At 40.9% G+C, this 20,703-nt stretch overlaps 1 protein-coding gene across 1 annotated transcript in view; it reads right to left on the reverse strand.

Moving 5' to 3' along the window:
• The window catches only part of LOC119902189 (receptor-type tyrosine-protein phosphatase S-like), a 68,662-nt gene extending 47,959 nt beyond the window's left edge, over nt 1–20,703 (reverse strand). The window contains 3 exon segments of the mRNA XM_038718201.1: nt 1,271–1,416; nt 6,551–6,764; nt 20,366–20,703. Of these exon segments, the coding sequence (XP_038574129.1) occupies nt 1,271–1,416; nt 6,551–6,695 (291 nt within the window). The 5' untranslated portion in view covers nt 6,696–6,764; nt 20,366–20,703.

The following is a 20,703-nucleotide window of genomic DNA, read 5'->3' on the forward strand; positions in this document are numbered from 1 at the left end:
GACATTAGTCACAGCAGAGTAAACAGATGCATTGCTATTAGAACAGTAATACATAAATATAATGTTGTACATCATTAACTTACCATAGTTTTCTCTTACAGTAATAATATGATGATAAATATATAGTTTAATACTGTATTGATCTCCTAAAGCAGGATTCCTTTTTTACTTGCCCTCCCTTCAACGAGGTCAGGGTCAGCTAGCGTTCCTGGAGCTGGCAGGGATTCAGTGTCTTGCACAAAGACACTTGAGCAGGGTTGATACTTACCAACATGAGGGGTTGAATGTGGGTCCTTTGGTTGAAATCTCTAACCATTAGGTCATATTATGGCATCGTTATACAATCAGGCCTCACTAATGTGATTGAACTGCAAGAATTAAACAGCTCTGTGGAATAGCCTAGCTCTGCAATGGCCTGCTTGATAGCATATAGCTTAGGGACAGTAATATGTTCAGTTTTACAATCTGTGTCAATTTTGAAAAATTGCTCTGAAATTCTGTTGCAATTAGTTTGTCTTCAATGATTACATTTTATACTTTAATTAAATCTTCCAACATATGCTTGAAATGTGCAAAAATGGTGTACTTTTGTCAAATTAATATTTTTATGGACTATTAATTTAGGGAAAAACGCTTATTAGCTCTCTTGATGAGACTCTTGACTGTTTAACTATGAAGCTAGGAGTCAATTAGCTTAGCATAAAGACTGGAAGCATGGGTAAACAGCTAGCCTGGCTCTGTCCAAAGTTAGAATAAAAGTCTTAAATTAACATTAAACTAATTAACATTAACACATTACACCTCCTTTGTCTAATTTTTGCAAACCACAATTCATGTTTACACTTAATGTTTTTGAACAGATAAATAAATATATAATATGTTACTGAACTTTAGAGATGGTGGTAGGTCGATTGTATTGTTACTTTTGGACAACGCCAGACACAATCGTATCATCGAACTCTCAGCAAGAAAGCAAATACTGTAAATGTATTTCACAAAATGTTGAACAACTCCTTTAAGAAACAGGGTTATGGCATCTCTAGAATCCAAAACATAATTATAACAATTTGTATTAAAAGCAACATCTAATCAAAGGACAAATATATCTAGCAAGATATCTATCTAAAAATACAATATAACTTAGCCATAGTAATTAGTCTTTACTATTTGCATACATTCATATATTAATACATTTTATTACTGGGTATACTACTTTGTATTTCTCATGCTGCTACAGTAGGAGTTAACAATTGTGCACTGTGACAACCACCTCGATACGCTGGGAGTTGACCTTCTTGCCCTTCTTGTTCCAGTAGACAACCGGTTTGGGATTGCCAGTGGCCTGGCACACAAATGATGCCACGCCCCCCGACACTCCGATCTGGTCTGTGGGAATCTTGGTGAACTTTGGGGGAGCTGAGAGACAGAGAGAGGGAGAGGGGAAGAAAAAAGAAAAAAAGAGAAGAACTAAAAGCACAAGCATGAAAATTTATACCCTTATACCCAGAGGACATCAAACTGACCACAACCAGCAACAACCCCCCTGCTGACCACACCCTGTTTCACTGTCAGTGACTGGTCAGACTGACTTGTGCTCTGATGACTGCGTGTTGTGCTTACTTCCTGGGTATCATCTAAAGGACATGCTGAAGGACTTCCTGTGGGTCATAAATAAAAGATGGGGTTGGGCTTCAGAGGAACATCTCTCTCTCTGTCTGTCCATGTCTCTCTCTCTCTCTCTCTCTCTCTCTCTCTCTCTCTCTCACGCTCTCTCTCTCTGCTTCCTACAGGGCAGGCTACCCTCCTACTGCATGCAGCACAGGCTGTCATGACATATGAGTGTTTCACAGGTAGGAGAAGTGTTGGCTGCAAATTCACAGCATGTAATTGGTTTAAATGTATTAATACTAGAGGTGTCATTTTGTGCCTTCATACTCTAACACCTATAAGGGATTTGCACTTGCCAATTCTGATGGTCTTAATGAATACAATCAATATACCAACATTAGTTGTTAATATAGCTGTCATTGTGTTAAAATCCAGCTTTGTATCATGGGAGATTTTAAGTAGAACAATTTCGGCTGTTATTATGCATCTGATGTGGAATGTAATGGATATGTGCAGCATTTGCCCTCTGTAAGAAAACAGCAATTTTCAAGTCCGATATTGAGCCAACAGTATACTGAACTACCAACTGAACCTATATTTTTCACAGTGGCTGAGTCAGATCAATCAAACAACTTCATGCACCCGCCCCTTGCTATCCGTCGGTGGCCTGTTGCCATGGTGCCCAGCTTAACTCCTCCTCAGCAACAGAATCACTGCTATCCATCAGGGTGAAGCCAGGATGACCCTTACCATAGCAACCTGGATCCCTCCTCCCACTCCCCCTGTGTCTGGGTGGGTGAGGTCCTGCTGTGTTGATTCATTTCTGCACTGAAGACAGAACAGGAGTATAAAAAAAGTCTATCAAATAATCACTAGCTAGAGTCTAAAGCCTATTTGCAGGTCTTCCCACTGCTCCCGCTCACTTCGCTGGCTAACAGCCGAACAGAACACTTTCCAGTTTCACTACAATGCCTTGACAGTAACTGCCATGTGAAAAGACTGTTCCTGCTGCACTGTGTGGTACCTCTACAAGACCCACTCTGAATGTCAAAAATAAAGAGGTTTCATGTTATGCTTGCCATAATCCCCAACAGGAAAAAGCAAAAAGCTGGTTCAGTATGGTCAATCAGAACAAATTTATGCCCACCATTTCATGACTCAAGAGCAGGATATTTCCTGCCTATTAGAGTCTCAGAAAGGCACACAGAGTATTGAGCAAATTGCTCTTTCACTCAGCAATATGAGAATGTGAACTATCAAAAGTCCAAAAAATGTCATGGCTGAAAACTGTCTTCTCCTGGCTATAGGATTATGAATGAATTTTGTGTGCTTCTTAGGGCTTCTACATGGGTTTCAGTGGCTTTATGTTGAATCCAAAAATGTGTTCTCTTAAATGCGCTTCAACACCAATCCTCATGCCAAACCGACCCCAATGGCAATGTTACCACTTAAGCCTCTTCTGAAAGCCAGGGAAAAGCCCTGCAAGGCACTGGCTGTGGATTTGCACTGAACAGAGACTTGTTATGATCAGAAGGTTCTAGAGGGACTAATGAGGAGCTCTGTCTCTTTAATAGTAGGTTTCACTTTGTTGCACTGGACCAGACAGGTGAGGCCTGTTCTGTTTTTAATGAAACGCCTTTGTAACCTGTAGTCATCTGACTGACTGACTGGCTACTGCTGCGCTTAAATATGATTGGGACCAGCAGGTATAGTGTAATAGTGTAGTTAGCATGCCATGTGAACAAAAAAGTACTCCGAGTTTGGTTCAGGTCACACTCTGTTCAGTCTATGAGTTAAGGAAATACAAGTTTTATTGTCATTTTGGGGAAATTAGTGTAACTCCTAGCAGGTATTAAGTGCAACCAGCTGCGGCCAGACAAGCCTTTAAGCCACTTTTAATAATGCATCTCTTCCTGTTTGTGTATCTTGACTGTCAGATCTGTTTGCATCTCACAGTCAAATGTGTGCAACAAAAATAGTTCTGTGATACAAAGATGATGAGGGAAGTTTGAGTATGCTGTGTAGCTGTAATTATTCCTCACTTCATTTACATGCCTTTGCAATTGTTTGTGTTTGCAAGTTAAATGTAGAACATTTTTGTGAGGTAAATAATAGAAGGGAGGGAGAGCATGAAAGGAGATGGGAGAATGGGGAGATTTCAGGAATACGCCGACTAATACAGGAGTGAGACGAGGGTAAACTAATAATATATGTGCATAAAATTCAAACCAGTAAAGAAAAACTGCCATTGAATCTGCAGAGACACAGAGGGACCACAAACAAATCTCACCTTTTAGGAGCCTTTGTTGAATGTTACAAGGTCACCATTTAGCTAACTGATTAATCTACACAGGTCACTCATTAAAAATTTAGTGGCAACTGAGTCATTCAAGTTTTTTTAAGAACAAGTGGTTTTCCTGTAAGGTGGCCCTTTTGTGTGGAAACAATTATTCATAAATATTATGATACCTTTTTATCACAATATTTATGTTAATTGTGTCATAAAAAAAACATTAGAATTGGGTCACCTTTGCAATAAAAACCATGATGAACACAGTGAAGGTTTGCAAAAAAATCTAAATGGTAGCCTACAACTACTGTTAGGACAGAAATTCTCTCGAGATGAATGAATGAAAATTTGGATTTCAAGAATTACATTTTAAGTAATCAAGTTTCCTGTTGCCAATTAGTCTACATTTTGGTAGCGGCGTTTTCTCACAGAGGCCAAGGGAAGCCAGGCTTCCCCTGTTTTTTTTAATCAGACTCTATTTATCATTTTAATAAAAACACAATGTTTATAGTTAGTATAGTTAATTATAGGTTCGATAAATCGTGAGTGCTGTTGCTGTCGTCTCTTCCCCATTTCTCACTGAGTATTTTACAATAAGTGAAAGTGGGGTGGTGATGGCGCAATGGATAAGACACATGACTTTGGTGTGCGAGACCCAGGTTCAACTCCCCACCGTGACACATGCACCAATGTATCCCTGAGCAAGACACTTAACCCCTTGTTGTTAGAGTGGCCTTCAGTCTGACTATGCGTGGGAGGCATCCCTTTGTGAAAAAAAAAATTAAATGAGGCCACTGCCTAACTGTGATTCGTCAGGATGATGCCAAGGGAAGCCAGCCGCTGTCCGGCTTCACGCCAATCAAATCACAAAATGCGATCAACATCATTCAGATGAAATAACAGGAGCTGTTAGGTGCAGTTATGGAGGTTGGAGATTTTGGAGTTTTTTAGTTATAAAATAGTTTTATTAAAATATCACTACAACAGCAACTTTTATTATTTATGATTAAATTTGATGGAGGAGAAGACCAACACCAAAACTGGAGCTGGCCTGGAGAGGAAAAAGGGGTTTTGGACGTTCAGTGAGGAAAACTATATCTGTACAGAGTGGCTAACATTAGCTGGTAGTGCCAAACTTCAATTGACTCTGTTGTTGCAGAGGAACTAAAAGCCAGTGGGAAATTCTATAACTTGGTTATTGACCACTTCGCCACCATGAAAAACAGGAGAATGGCCTTCCTTTTCGAATAGGGTGAGTGTAATGTCACCTCCTTCTCTCTCTGAATTTAACTGAACTCCAGCTATGTGCAATTTTTGATGTTGTTATATTGTTTGTTTTTCTTTGCTTGCCTGGATTTACCGAATGAATGAATAGTACGCTGAAGTAACCTTATTGTCTTTACTGCGGTTGTGTACGCATCTGAGCACCACAGACAGCACCTGCCACAGGGCACTGGGCCAGCTTACCTGACTAATTGTTTATACTCTGTTGGTCTGTTACTCGGTTGTTAGTCTTGAGTGATGTTGTATTATGAACATTTGGTCTAGCATTAAATAAGAAGTATTTAGGCCTATTTGATACATGCACCACTGCTACTATGCAAATGTAAAACTTCTACTGATTGAGCTTGTGAATGCTTCTTTTATTCTTAACCATAGCCTATATGTACTGTGCACTATAAGCAGCAGGCTATGTATGCTATTTGGGGCGAGAGAGGGCGAGAGAGAGCGAGAGAGAGAGACACACACACACACACACCCCGCGTACGTGTTGGTAAATGCAACTTTCAGCGAGTGTATTGATAACAGATGCATCTTTAAAGTATGATTCAACTTTGATTCAACCCCACGCCAATGCATTTTGGTTGGATTTTTTAAAAACCCTTCTATTATATTTCTTCACTCTAATTTACAAGTTCTGCTTTACATATTGTTAATACAAGAAAAACTCCTAGCTATAGAGATATGGGAGCTGGAGCTTTAATACAGCACTATCAGACCTGCAGAGACACACTGTAGGTGGTCCAAAAGCAGAGATCTCCAATCCCACAACATTTCAGCTTAAAGTTGTGTGTTGTGTAATTCTACCTCTTCACTGAATATAAATATATTTCAGATATGACAGTCTTCTTAAAGGATCATGGCTTCAATTGGTTACACAAATTGGGATATGAAAAATACATTAGACAATTCCTATCCCTGTGTGATAACTGCTATTGCCATATTTCACCAGTATCCGCTTTCAAGAAATATATGTGGTTCTATTTTCAGCAGCAGTGACAGCTGTGTGTATCTGAGCATGTGTGTGTGTGTGTGCCACTGAGGCAGAAAATCTGTTAAAATATTGTAATCAAGGAGATGATGAGGAACATACTGATGGGACCTCCAGGCTTATCAAAACACATTAACAACGCCACAGTCCAGAGCTGATGTACTAACACGCACACACAGATGCACGCACACGCACACACACACACACACACACACACACGCACACGCACACGCACACAGGTATGTGTGCACCTACACACACATTCACACCTTTGTACATCATATTTACCACTGTCAATATACTACCTACCATTTCACTGAGAAAGAGACAGATAGAAAGAGAAAGGCCCCTAAAGACAGATAGACTACTTATCGTCATACCTGGTGCTCCACAAATGCTGTTCAAAGGGATGGTTAGCAGGATAATCAAAGGCAGCAGCACACACAGGGGACAGGGGCTAAGGTGGAGCCCCACGATAGCTCTCCTAGACTGAGCTAGAACTCCACCTGTCCTGGGCAGAGGCATGGCACCACCGTGGGTTGATTGGAGATGATGGAGATACAAGTTGGGCTTCACTCAACAGGGGTAGGCACTCTGCAGACACACACAAAAAAAATGGTCATCTGAAACGAATGAAAGGCATATATCCGCCACCACCACCACCTGATTCATCACTTTTAGAGAGGCAGCTGAAATGTCAGTGCACCATCAGATGAAGAAGGAAAACATACAATAATTCATACAGATGCAGAGAGAACATCCTCATGAAGAAAATTAAAGACAAATTCATGCTAATGCAGGATTAGGTCTTTTGATTCAGCCAGAGCACTTCTGACTTGGGATTAACAGCTCAAGCAGGCCTGCTCTGACTGAACTAATACCAGAACAATAGACACACTGCTCAACAACTATGACAAGAAACAGACCGAAATAGTTTTTGGCGTACCGCTTCTGTATTAATAAGTCTTCTTTTCTAGTGAGCCGTGAAATGAGCTGCAATGATACATTTTTAAGAGTTTTTTTCTCCCTCAGACGTCCTAATAATTTCATTTCACTTCAGCTCTGGACTAATTCCTTCTTAGCGTTCAGTATTTTACTGTTCTGGTGGCACATAAAAGTGTTAATGCAATAATACACCGAGAGTGTGCCACAGTAATGGAAAACACTTAAAACAAAGAGGATTGAGGGGTCAGTAGGAACGCAGCAAAATTCAAAAATAGCAAGTGTATCAGAAATTGCTGCTTTAATAAATGTCCCCTTTCCTCACATAAACACACGTGTTCGCACACATCTGGAAGTCGGGACATAAATGAGATTTAGACAAGCTCTGCAGAAGCTCCCTGTTTGGGAGTCAATAACTCCACAGTCTTATCAAGCTCCCCCGACCCCCACCACCCTGCCCGATGAGTCAGAACGCAGGTGGGGAGGCCAAATGAGAAAGGAACCTTTGTTAACCTGTCATATCTCACACACATCCACGTCAACGTTCACCACTACAGGATAACATATATGCCCTAGGGGAGACATAATATGTATTCACAGGTGATAGACCACATTGTGATCGGCACATAAATATGCGCAAACACCCATAAGCGCGCTTTCACCCCGACATCCCCGATACAAGGGCAGAAATGGAGTAGCAGAGATTTGGCCGACCCTTACTCGCTTTTACTAAATGAAAGAGGCATTTCTGGTGAGTTACATATTCAAAGACTCCTCCAACCACTTATTGAGCTAATGACCTGCTCAAACACATTACTGTCTGCCAGTTCCTACACTAAAAATAGCTCATATGAAAACAAGGCTGTCTATCTGATACAGGCGCTCTTTTTCGCGCTGCTTTGCCCTCATCTTATCTGGCGTGCGTAATAGACGTTGAACAGAAAAGCTTTCAGAGTCCCCTTTTTCAATTGAACAATGTGATAAGAGAAATCAGATCAGAGCTCATTCAAGCACCATTGGCAGCATGTTAAGTAAATTCTCCTCTTACGGAAACTCAATTTGCCACCGTTAATCGAACTAGGAATACTGCTCTGTGTGGAGCCACTGAAACATTATGGTACTCCTCGTATGCTGCAGTGTCTGCTGCCTCTGTCCCATGTGGGGGATTTGCTGGGGCCTTTATATCTCACTGTGACCTTAGTCAACCCTATCTATCAGTCTCAGTTTATCCACCCCTCCCTGTTGTCTTTCACCTGCTGACAAAGCCCTCTCTGCTCTACCTCCACTGTAGTCGCTCACTCTCTACCTAATCCTTAATCTTACCCTCGTCTCACTCCTGTATTAGTCGGCGTATTCCTGAAATCTCCCCATTCTCCCATCTCCTTTCATGCTCTCCCTCCCTTCTCCTCTCCGCTCTCCTCCTTGCCTCCCTTGTTAGCCTCACCACTCTCGATGCCATCTCCTCTGTGGCACCCCATCATTCATCTCCTTCTCTTTCTATACACCCACTCTAACCCCTGCTTGTATCCAAATCCTCTTCCTCTCCCCAGCTGCCCTGCACCGGCTTCTCCAGCTGTTGTTGGTCCATTGACACAGTTCAAACAAAAAGGGCTCAGAGCATCCCACAGCTGTGAATGTCGAGGGAGTGAGCCAAAACAGAATACACAGACGCAGCAGCAGACCAGGGCGGCCTGGGCATGTCTGCATTTGTGCTAATGGTATTTAAGACTCTCTTCCTCACTGGCCATGTAGATAGAGAATTGCCGTGCACTTTGTTTGTCAGAGAGGCAGAATTAAAAAGGTGTGAGCATTGTGAGCATGGATATTCTCATGACTCAGGCCTACCTACAGTCTCTACAGCCCCCTCACGGATATGACAAGCTGCTCTCCCTGATCATCTGGCTCAGCATCCTGAGAGAAGGCAGCAGGAGGTTGGTCTTATTACCTTTTCAGCGTTACAACACAGATGGTCAGCCAGACAGATAGATTGATGGGGATACATGGGCTATTTATTGCGGGGAAGCAGATAATGACACCATAGCTCAGGTGGTGAAATGTACACCAGTTATTGTGCTCCATCAGGCTGATGAAATAACATTGTTTAGGTGGCATTCACCCTGCCCCTGCTCCGCTGGGGCCCCTTGGAAGATGACATGCTTTGTTTTTCTCACCTCGCCCCACCCGCACCCTTTACCCATGATGCCTTTCACCACAAGTGGGTTGAGAGATGGTTTCAAAAGGCCTGTCTCCATGACAACGAGCCATGAGTGCTCATAGAAAGACTAGATCTGTTTCCTGCGGCACCATGCTAGCTGTGAGATAGTACACCTGATAGGAACTCGTGTTCTTTTTTTTCCCCATTTCTTTTAGCTTTCATTTGGATCCAGCGCTGTGAGCGAGTGCTGCCTGTGTGTTGCGATGCTTGGGGGACCCGGTTCAGCAGAAAAAAAAAGATCAGAAAAATTTCTTTTTTATTTATATCTTGGGGGAACACGATGGCTATGCAATGCACCACAAAGCTTTTTAGTGTTGAATAATCACATCCACTGTCGTGTGTCCTCTTTCACATTTTAACCAATGATTCTGAACTTATAGTGCACAGTTATATTTTCAAGCATAAAAATAGGTGTGTCTTGAATTATGCATTGCTTTATGTGCCAGCTTGGAGGGGAAAAGTTTGGAGTAGGAACCAACTATTAGTCAGATATAAGGAGGGGCTAGGACTGATATTACCTCATGTTTCCTATGACCCTGGACCCTGCAGGCCCTCACAGAGCCACACACACACACACACACGTGCGCGTGCATACAAATGCATAAACATGGCAGATGGCACAGCATCATGGGGGAGATTGGCACTCACTCTCTCACACTTCCCTTCTCTCTCTTAAACACACAGCCCACAGACACACAAGTATACATACATACATACACACACACACACACACACACACACACACACACACACACACACACACACACACACACACACACACACACACACACACACACACACACACACACACACACACACACACACACACACACACACACACGCTGTGGATCAGAGGCACCGGATGAAGCACGGCTTACTGCAGGCATGAGCTGCACCGCCCTGGTTACATTTTTAGCAATGGAAATAAACTATGTGAGGCTCTTCTCTAACAAGAAAACACACCTGTCACTCAAATTCTGTGATTCTTTTCCCTGAATATCAATGAATCTGGAGACTTGAGTGCCTCAACTAAAATCAGTCTTTCTTAATGCTGCAGGATGCTGAAATTACAACAATGGTTGCTCCATACAACACTCACCCAAACAGTGTTCATCATGGGAAGCATTGACAAAATAGCAAAAACATTCCCATCCTGAAGCAACAATTTTCCCCACTAGTCTAAAGCTGTAAACAAGGATTGTCACTTGAGTTTCAACTCACACTGCTGAGAGGAAATATGACTCATGGAAATAACAATCCCACACCAAACCTGTAGGCATGGAAGGAAAGCACATACATGTAATTATTTATTTTCATGATCTAGCAGTACTGCTGAAACGGGTACTCCTCCATCCATTTGTTGATCAGAAAATATAGTCAGTGACATGGATTTTGACTTTTGTAATCATTTATTCATTCAAATATTTACCCTGATTTTTAACTCTTTAATCTGAATTATTGACTAACTTGATTTTTTATCTATTCATCTCACTTATTTAATAATTTTAGGGGGTTGACTGGTCAGACAAATAGGCAATTTCAGTCTGAATTGTGGTAAATTTGCATTTCTCTTTGTTAATCACTAAACTAAATTATGAATGAAATTACTAATTACACACTAAATCATTAACTAACCCAAAACAATAGCTTGATTTGATAACAAAATGATTTAATCAGGTTAATACCTGGTAGAAAACATACAGTACCATCTCTCATGAAGTCATAAATGACTCTATTCTTACGTATGTCTGTTTTTAGCCTACTCTCAGTCTTATTTCAGTGTTATTTGTTTTAAGTACCATTTTATCTGTTGGCTGATTTTGCATTGTTTTTATATGCTGCCATCTTGGCCAGGTCTCCTAGTTTCCAACCTCAATGAAACTTACCTGGTTAAAATAAGGTTAAATAAATGAACAAACATGAGGAAATGATCTGTTGCTTTTTTAATTCACCAAAAAATGTGTTTCTATTTATTTAGAAAATACATGTTTTAGTTATTTAGTTAAGTTAGGACTAAAATAATGGTTTGTTGACATCATATTAATTCATTTATTTTCTCTTTCTTTTTGTCTCTTGGTTAAAGGCTAAAATGTGTGGTACGTGATTATAGACATTAGTTCTGTCTTGTGTTGCAATTGAAGATTTTAAAATTATATTATATTGTAGAGATCTAAATTTGCACATTGTCTGCCTTCCTTTTGATGAGAAAGTATGTAGGTATTCAATTGTGGAGTGTGCGTTTTCTGTATGAGAGCTTTCTAATCTCTCACATATGTGTACATGTCTACAGTGGGAAGTTTCCTTTTATACTTTATTATATGATCTTCAAAAAAAACAGCATGATTTTCATTAAAATGTTGATGTCCAAATCACAAAAATAGCTTTCTTGGTATCATGACAAAACAGAATTTTAAAAAATTGTGTCCACCCACGTTGTCTCTCGCGGCTTTCTCTGGCAGGGAGCATGATTTTAGCTTAAGGCCACAATTTAATTAACTGATCACCTGCAGCTAACAGGGTACAGGACGTGTGCACTAAGCATTTAAAGACGATTGAATGACACACTTTTGCCTTTGAGTGTAAATTTTCTCAACATTCCACTTTGATTTCCTTCATTCTAGCCCCATTTACAGCAACATCGTCGCTGTCAGGTTTAATTCTAGCAGGAAGTGAAGAAGCAATCAGCCTTTAAAACTGCACAACAACAGCACATCAATAGAATTACACGCTGGCATGAGCATCATTTCTGACCATTTCAGCTGTTAGATCACCGTTCCTCATTTAAAAAATCTGCATGTAGCCTACTTCAGTTTTTGTTCAACAAAACTCTATTTCATGCCAAGACAACACATGGATTCGTGACTGAGGAACAAAAGGGGTGGAGAGGGAAGTGTGACTGAAACCTTCTCCCTCCCCAATCTCAATGTACTAAAATAACCAAACTAAGGTTCCCTTTGACCTCAATCTCTACATGTCAAGGATATGGCAAAGCTGCTGCAGCCCAACAATAGTACTGCAAGCATACACCCACGCATCTTAAAGGGGTTCCAAGGTCAGACAAACCAACACAGCTCAAAAGAGGCATTCAATAATGGATGCATCCGCTTCGGTTGAGCCCTGCAACAGATGGACTGGCTCTCGCTAAGCAGGAAATATATTACGAAAATAGTATAAAAGTACATACAGGGCAGATTATCTGAGGGGATCAAAACAGAGGCAACAGTAAAAGTGTTTATAGGCTAAGTGAATGTTACAGTTAGTGTTGCTGAAATGAACAGTCAACTTCAGTAAATACAACATTTCATTTAAATTAGGTACTGTAAGGAGGCTATCATAATGGCAAATAATAATATTTGTTTTAATTACATTAAATTACAGTGCATTATTCTTAACTTTTATTTCAACAACTAATAGTCCTTTAATCAATCTCTAATTTAGTGCCTGTTTTCGGCGTTGCTACTTCCACCCACCGAAGCCAATTTCTTTTCAAATCTTTATGGTACCACTTTGAAAACGGACCTGATTCTCGGTTGCAGAAGCTGAATGTGGCGTATAATATTTATATTTTTTGAACATAGCTAAAAAAGTCAAGGTATGTGAGAGTCATTTTGAATGTGCCCACAGTCTATGTGCTTTAACATGTCCCACATCTCAACAATTTTCATGCTTTCAAAGCTTTCATAAGCTGAAGGATTACTTGCTCCTCCATGAGCTGACTCAATTTTTCAACAACCCATAAACCTCTTTCAAACCCCTTAGGGTAATACCAAAAATGCTAAATGCTAGGCATCCCGCTAAAACATGGCTTTTTTTCCCCAGGCAAAAGACATTTTTGACATTTTGCAGATACAGTTTCACCTGACAGGTGAAAGTTTTCAGAACAACAAGGCGCGTGCATGTCTACATAGACCTATCCAGTGTTCACTCAGCTGAAACGACAACACAGAGCTCACAAACACCCAAATATATTTCATAATTTCTCTCAGCGACCGCTCTCTCTTTGTTGCTTGCTCCACAGAGGCAGCCAATCTTCTGTGCGGTGGCCCATTACGCAGGCTGATGGTTGAGTCCTTGTCAACTCACTGTCCAATTAGCATATCTAAGGCTGGTACACACTCTTATGCTAGCGGGAGAGAAAACTGTATGTACATACTGATGTCCACATAGTTATGCCCTTGCATGTATATCCCTAATTGTAAAACAGCTCCGACATATGAAAGAAGCATTGAATTGTCCGATTACAAGACCAATACCTAATTCAAATGTTAATTGAAGTTAGAAAATGTATTTTGAATAAATTATCACTGGTTAAGTTTTAAGCTAATTAATTATTTAGTTTGTGATTAGCCATTTCGTTCATAATTTAGTTTAGTAATTGATAATATAATGAAAATGTGTTGCCTAATTCACTGTATGTGGCTATAAGAGGAAAACATTTTCCCATGATTCTTTAAAGCAAATACCAATCTATCAATCCATCTATACATGTCATCCCTCAAAATTTTACCCAAGTCCATCGAGCAGCGCGCACACACACACACACACACACACACACACACACACACACACACACACACACACTTAATGAGCTTCTTCTGAAGGAGGACTAAGGCTCCCTGACAACAGAGAACACCTTCATCATCTCCCTGGACGTCATTGTCATCATATTTCAATTGCGCTTCATTAATGAGACATGCCGGCCATTTTCCCCTCCCTGTTTAAGCTGTTTAGCAAAACTTACACATCAGTCAGGCGACAAAGGCAGGTGTGTAAACCCGATTTCAGGGCTTGTTGATCTCATATTGATTGATCATTCAGAGAATTATCTAATGGGGATGTCATTAATGTAAGCTCCGTATATAAACTTATATGGATTTATCCTTTTATTGATCTATGGAATGAATATCATCATCCTCTGCAAGCACACAACAGACATTTCAAATACCAACACACACCTGGCACAACAACACTATACCGCTTCACAAGCACCGATCTGCACTGGGTGTTCACCGTTACTCACTTGTGTGCTACAGTCTTGAAGCAACGCTTTACTCATTCTTTGCTTATATAAAATATACCTGGCTCATTTGGCAGGTGCTTAATTTTCTGGAGACACACTGTTGTGTTTGCCCATGATCCAGCTCACTCCACCACTGCGTATTTGTGCTGCCATGGTATCACCTGTCTGGATTGGTCACATGATATGTTGTCCACTGAGAGCTCATTATCTCACAACTGCAACACTGTTTTGCAACAACACTGAGATCATCTATACTTTGACATACATTGCACAATCTTTACTGTTTGGTATATGGTATTTAGTAGCTGTAAATTCATAGTACAAAAATGCAGCCAAAAAAGCTGATTACTGACAATTTCCATTGCTATTAAACTATAGAATTCACTACTGAATAGTAGTAGTAGTGATTTCTCAGGCTGCGTATGCTGGTGAACAAATCCTATTTACGGCGACACAGACGCCCACTCAGCCTTAGCAGTTCTGTCACTAACCAGCCATTGCCTGACTTCCTGATGGAGATGAGATTTGTGACGCCAAATGAATTTCTCCTTCAGGGACAATAAAGTTGTGAATAGAATTGAAAACCGGAGTAATGGGGTAGAAAAACTGCATTTGTCCTCGGTCTCATTGCTGAAATCAGATGGAGAGTGTGTCTAGGTAAGTGAAGAGATGAAATGCTTGTCAAGGGTAACAGACTTGTGCACGGATGCTTTCCACCAATGACTAGCCATTACTCTTACCTCTGTCAAACAAATACTTCATCCACCGTAGCACTGGGGAGACAGATTAATCATGAAATGCCACAAACAAATGTGGGGCAGTATTCAAGAGCCATGTCAGTCAGTCCCCACTACCATCTGCACCTACCTACCCACACAAACATGTCACAGACTGCTGAATGTTTCTACTGACCCCAGAGAGGATCTAATCTTCTAGCTTTTAAGTTTTCTCTCTGAGAGTTGTGATGATGAAACAGCTGCAATTTCCTGGACATTGGCCCCTTTCCATCAAACATGGTAAAGGTCTTTCAGTAGAGCAGAGCTTTTTCAATGATGCAATAAAGATGTCCTTTCACTCACTGGCATATGGAGGCATGCCAGAACCTTTTCTTTTTTTGGATTTGTAGAGCTGACAACTAACAGCAGAGCACACTTTTCTCAGTGAGGTTGTACTTAGGCACAGCAGTGCTTTGAGCTAAATGCTAATGTTAACTTGGAAACATGCTCACAATAACAATGCTAACAAGCTGATTACTATTACTAACATTTGCAAATTAGCACTAAACAGGAAGTGCAGTTGAGGGTGATGAGAATGCTATTAGTTTAGCAGGAATTTAACCATGAACCAAATTATTAGACAAAGTAAACCTTTGACCTGATGATGGCACTAGATAAAATGTTAAGGGATCACCATAGTTCTTCCTGAGGGAGACATGAATGTCTATATCACATTTCATGGCAATCCATCCCAATTGAGCCATTTCAGTCAAAACTACAAATTTCAGTCTCATGGTGGAGCTATATGAAAAGTCAGGGGATCAACAAAGTCATCAGGTTGCACCCTGTTCAGAACTCAATTTCATGGCAATCCATCCAATTGTTGTTAAAATATTTTATTCTGGACTCAAATGGTGGACTGAGTGATGACATTGCCATCCTTAGAACCAAGGGGGGTCATCCGATGTGTTCTCCGTGTGCGTAGCTTGATATAAATTAACATTATAAGAAACTGATGTAAGCTAAATTCGCAGTTTACCTTGGAGATATCATAAGTCTAAAGTCAAGACAACAATTTTCCCCCGCAAATTTGAAGGCATAGGTTTTAAGGAGTATAAGATCAGTAAGTTGGATAAGCTGAAAACAGGTGATTTCAACATATTGACCCAAGGGAACATCCATTGAATCTTTGACCTAGGGCAAAAAACATTGCTGAGAAGATGAAACCATTTGAAAGGTCTCCTCATTGTGTCATAACAAGAGGATATTGGGCTGGGGAACATAGAACCATGGAATTTTAGATAAGCTTCCGAGCGTGGCTTAAAAGGAAGACATATTCACACACAAAGCTATAAAAGCTAAGTTGAATTAAAATAATCATACGCTGTCTTTTGCCACCCTTGACTTAGTAAGAAAAAGTATAACATGACAGACACAGATACAATGTTGCTGTTTGCTTTAGCATTCATATGGCTTCATCTCACCAAATAAAGCAATGCCAAGTAAAAATTGTTTTAGTTCATGTTTTGCAAGATTTCAAAAAATATTTTGGCACCTCTCCAACCCAAATGAATTCATCCAACCCTCTATGCATGCACTGAGGAGTTTTTCATTCCAAGAGTTGAAAATACTCTTGAGGTCTTGTCAAGCGCTCAAAGCAAGTTGCATAGAATATTCTGCCGTTTGAACATTTATTGGCGGCTAACCATACACTTCAAAGTGGAGGGAGCACACTCTTTCTCCAAGTTCTGATTAGGCAGTTTGTCTCCTGCATTGTCAGCCATCTTGTCATTCAGCCTTACCGTCCTAATGACTCTTGTCAGTCAGGGATGTAACTGTCAAACCAAGTCAATGGCTGCACCCCCTCCTCTCATGATTGGATAATGAGCTGTGTACATCAACACATTTAGCCATTTTCAGTGCAAATGTCAGCTGAATAAAACACTCAGAGAACATGTTTCTTGTCATGCAACGTGCAGAAACTTCTGGAGAACTTCAGCTGACAAAGACACCAGTGAAATCTCATTGAGGAGAAGAAGAATGAGTTTGCTGTTTAACTGGAGAGCAGGGCTGACCAGAGGACAGCCGGGCAGCAGCGCCAACGGGGGGAAATGATGCCCTCTTTTGCATAAGCAAGTAGATGGAGAGAGGGAGGGGTGAGGGGGAAGGTGAAGATGTCTTCAGATGTGGCAGTTGTGATGAAAAGAGAGGCGAACGACTGAAGACAAGAGGTGGAGAAGAGAGGAAGAGGAGAGAGGTAGTGGAGGAGTGTGCATTATTCATCCCTGCTGACACATCAGAAACTCTGATTCATCTGGAGAAGGGCATCAGTCAAGTCACAGCCCATCTCTTAGCCTTCACTCATATGCACACATGGAAACACAGACACACAGTGAACACACACACACACACACACACACACACACACATAATTGCAAATGACCTCCGAGATGATAAAGCATAATTATGGGTTTGGCTCGTTATCCTCAACAACAGAGTAAGAGGGATCGTTATGTAAATAAACGTAAATATATATAACCTGTCTACATAGTTCCCCTACAGTGTTTTTGCTTGTTGTTAAATTGAATGATCATATACAGCTCATCCGTAAAACTGCATCCAGATGACATGATCATATCGTGTTATATTATTATTTCAAAACAATTGTGATTGACATTTTTGTTTTACACATGCAAATGTTTAATGGCTATTTGATGATGCGCACATTCATTATTTGTTCTGGGTAGTTTAGAGTTTTTCCTAATTAGATGTGACGATTAATTGCGGCACAATATGAATTCCATACAGTGGAACAGAGGAGTATTTTTTTCAAAATCAATATACATTTACTATAAATGAATATATAGTTAATTTAAGTTCACACATGAAATAATCAGAGAGATGTCAAGTGCAATGAACCTTGCTTGCATCAGGCAAAACTCTTCACGTGTAAAACAATAACTTAAATACCTCCTTTTTAACATTTATAAATAAAATTTGCTCTGAATTATTAATTTGATTTGCAAGGTTTTATAAAACAATAAAATGGTATCATCATATATCACAACATGATTTAACAGAAAGCATAGAAATGCTGATTTATTGCCAAACTAGAGATAATGTACCTCAACAGACTTCCTTGTTGGACAATGGTTAAATTAATAAATTAACATTTTTCATGTCGTAGTACAACTGACTTGACCTGATCAGTTTCAATATTTTAGATGGGATTTGGATTAAAGTTGATAAGTTATCAAGACCTATATGTTTCAATTTCAGAAAGAGTGTTCATAATATTGTTAATCGTTTCAACCATATTGCCTGACGGGTTCATTCTGCATGCTGTATGCAGTGTTTTCAGCAACCTCTGAATAAATACGAAGAGATGCGGAGCAGACAAAGGCTCAGTTTAGAAGGCTTTGAAAAGGTCAATTAATATCAATACCTAGACAGCAACAAAGTTTCTGCCTGCTTGTAATACAGGTGGCTAAGCTCCCAGCATCAAAGTTGCACGCCTTGATGTCCTCCCTCCTTCCAGCTGACTGGTGCAACAAAGCTAACAAGAGATTCTGACAAAAATCCATGGATGGGCATAACAAGTAACACAAGGGAGGAAAGCAGAGAACGGAGCAGTTAGGGTAATGCTGCTGCAAGATTCTGGGAATCAGACTTCAATGAGGCCTTTGACGTGAAACCAAAGCTGCTCCACTGGGAGCGAACGTCATCCGGCATATTCAAGTCTGGATGGATCTTACAGTGGTATCCATTTGGAAGGAGCAAGCAACCATTGAGGCCTATGGTTGAACCCTGTGAAACGCTATTTAAAGCAGTACGTGCCATGACTGATTTCATAAGCTACTGCTCCTAACCGTGCCGAGTAGATGAATACCTGTGGGGCAGAGCATCTCTTGGCTCACAGAGGAGCATATTTGATCTGAGACAGAGAAAATTTGCCAATTGAATTATTCTGCCTCCACATAATGACTTTTCCCTGTGAAAATAACGCAAATATCTAGATCCCTGGTCCTTTCGTGAAAGTGTGTGGCTTGTGTAGGCTACTTTTGTCAGGTAGGGAGTGAAGCCGGAATGTCAAAAGCTGGATGGTGGGTGGGGAATCTACTGAAGAGAGGAATCCATGTGTAAAAATGACTGATTAAAATAATTAGGGATGTGGAAATGGTCTGGAACAATAACCAGCAAACATTTAGAGCCCCAGGGAAAATTCCCCATCTGTGTGTGAGGAGGTAGACCTCCCTCGGATTCACCACAACAGTGCGATTTTCCGGTTTACACAGGCCACACAGCAGAAATACAGAAAACCTAAACAGGCATTTGGTGTGTACATGACAAACAAGCAATAGCCCTCGGAAAATGTGTCAGGATGAATTGATGTATCATTAAATTTCACTCTGTCTGCACACGTGAGTGGCTGCGTTAACAGTAAATCCTATTGCATGTAATTATAGACACATGAGACATCTATGGAGTAAAAAAAACGATGCCTATATGTGCAGATGGGCTTGATTTAAGTAAGGCTTGAGAGTAGTAGCAGATGCAGCAGCCACTCTATTGTCTAGAAAACAGTCTTGCTAAATAACCCGCCTTTCCACCTGGTGCCTTCACTCTAATATTAGTATAATGGGCCATACAGATTTATAAGATGCATGTGATACTGCAATCAGAAGTGTTGAGTATGACATTATCATAATGGGATTACCAACAATGGTAACACGACTTACAGCTTCCTCTGACTCCTTGACAAATCTATAGGATGCAGGTGCTCTTTTTATTTTGTTATGGGGTTGGTCATTATGTTTTACATCGTTATTGTCTATATTTTCGTTTTTGAGACTTAAAAAAATCTGCCTTAACAAAAAATCCACTATATCTGGAGAGAGCTTTAAACGGCCAGCAGAAAAAAGCCACTTTAAATGAGAGTGGATGAGGAACAAAGGCTTTGCCAGTCTGCCCCGGTCCCTTAATGCTGCCCAGCCAACAATAAGGAGGGGGGTGAAGGGGGACGCGCACTCGCAGCGCTGTTGCCAACCAGCTTGGTCGTCTCAACCCGCGGTCTGATTTTCACCAAAACGTTTGAAACAAAGTCTCAAGTGACGCTTAGATGACAGAGAAAAACACGCAAAAAGGAGGCTCCCGGCCACTGAGAGGGGCTAGTGAATATTCACCCCGGCAGAGGGTGAAGTGTCATTAGTTTCCTAAAAGGGCTATTCGACAACTGAAAATAACCCGTCTGGGTGGGGTGCACGGCTGCAAACACTGTAGAAGGATATAAGATGCTGGTTACCTTGGTAGGAAGTGCTCCGTCTTCTTTACCGCCTGGTAGATTCATGTGGGTGGATTTGCAGCTGGAAGCTTCCTCGGAAACAGCAAGGATAAATGTAATCCAGAGGCACCAGAGCTCCACTCAGAGAAAGGTCTGTCTTTGTGGAAGATGCATGCACACATCGCCGGCGTTGCCCCCCCCACACCGTCCTGGCTGTCGACCGACCTCTCGGGAGCGCAGCGGGTCACGGCTGCTCCTCAGCCCTTAAGTCGCGAGAGCATGGCTGGTCGGGCGGCCTCAGATTCTGCTGGTTGATGTCATTGATACTCCCTGCCTTCTTCCTAAATGCCCTCCTCCTT

Source organism: Micropterus salmoides, unplaced genomic scaffold (genome assembly GCF_014851395.1).
Source record: "Micropterus salmoides isolate LMB-PRFRI ecotype aquatic unplaced genomic scaffold, ASM1485139v1 Ms_hic_scaffold_14, whole genome shotgun sequence".
NCBI lineage: Eukaryota > Metazoa > Chordata > Actinopteri > Centrarchiformes > Centrarchidae > Micropterus > Micropterus salmoides.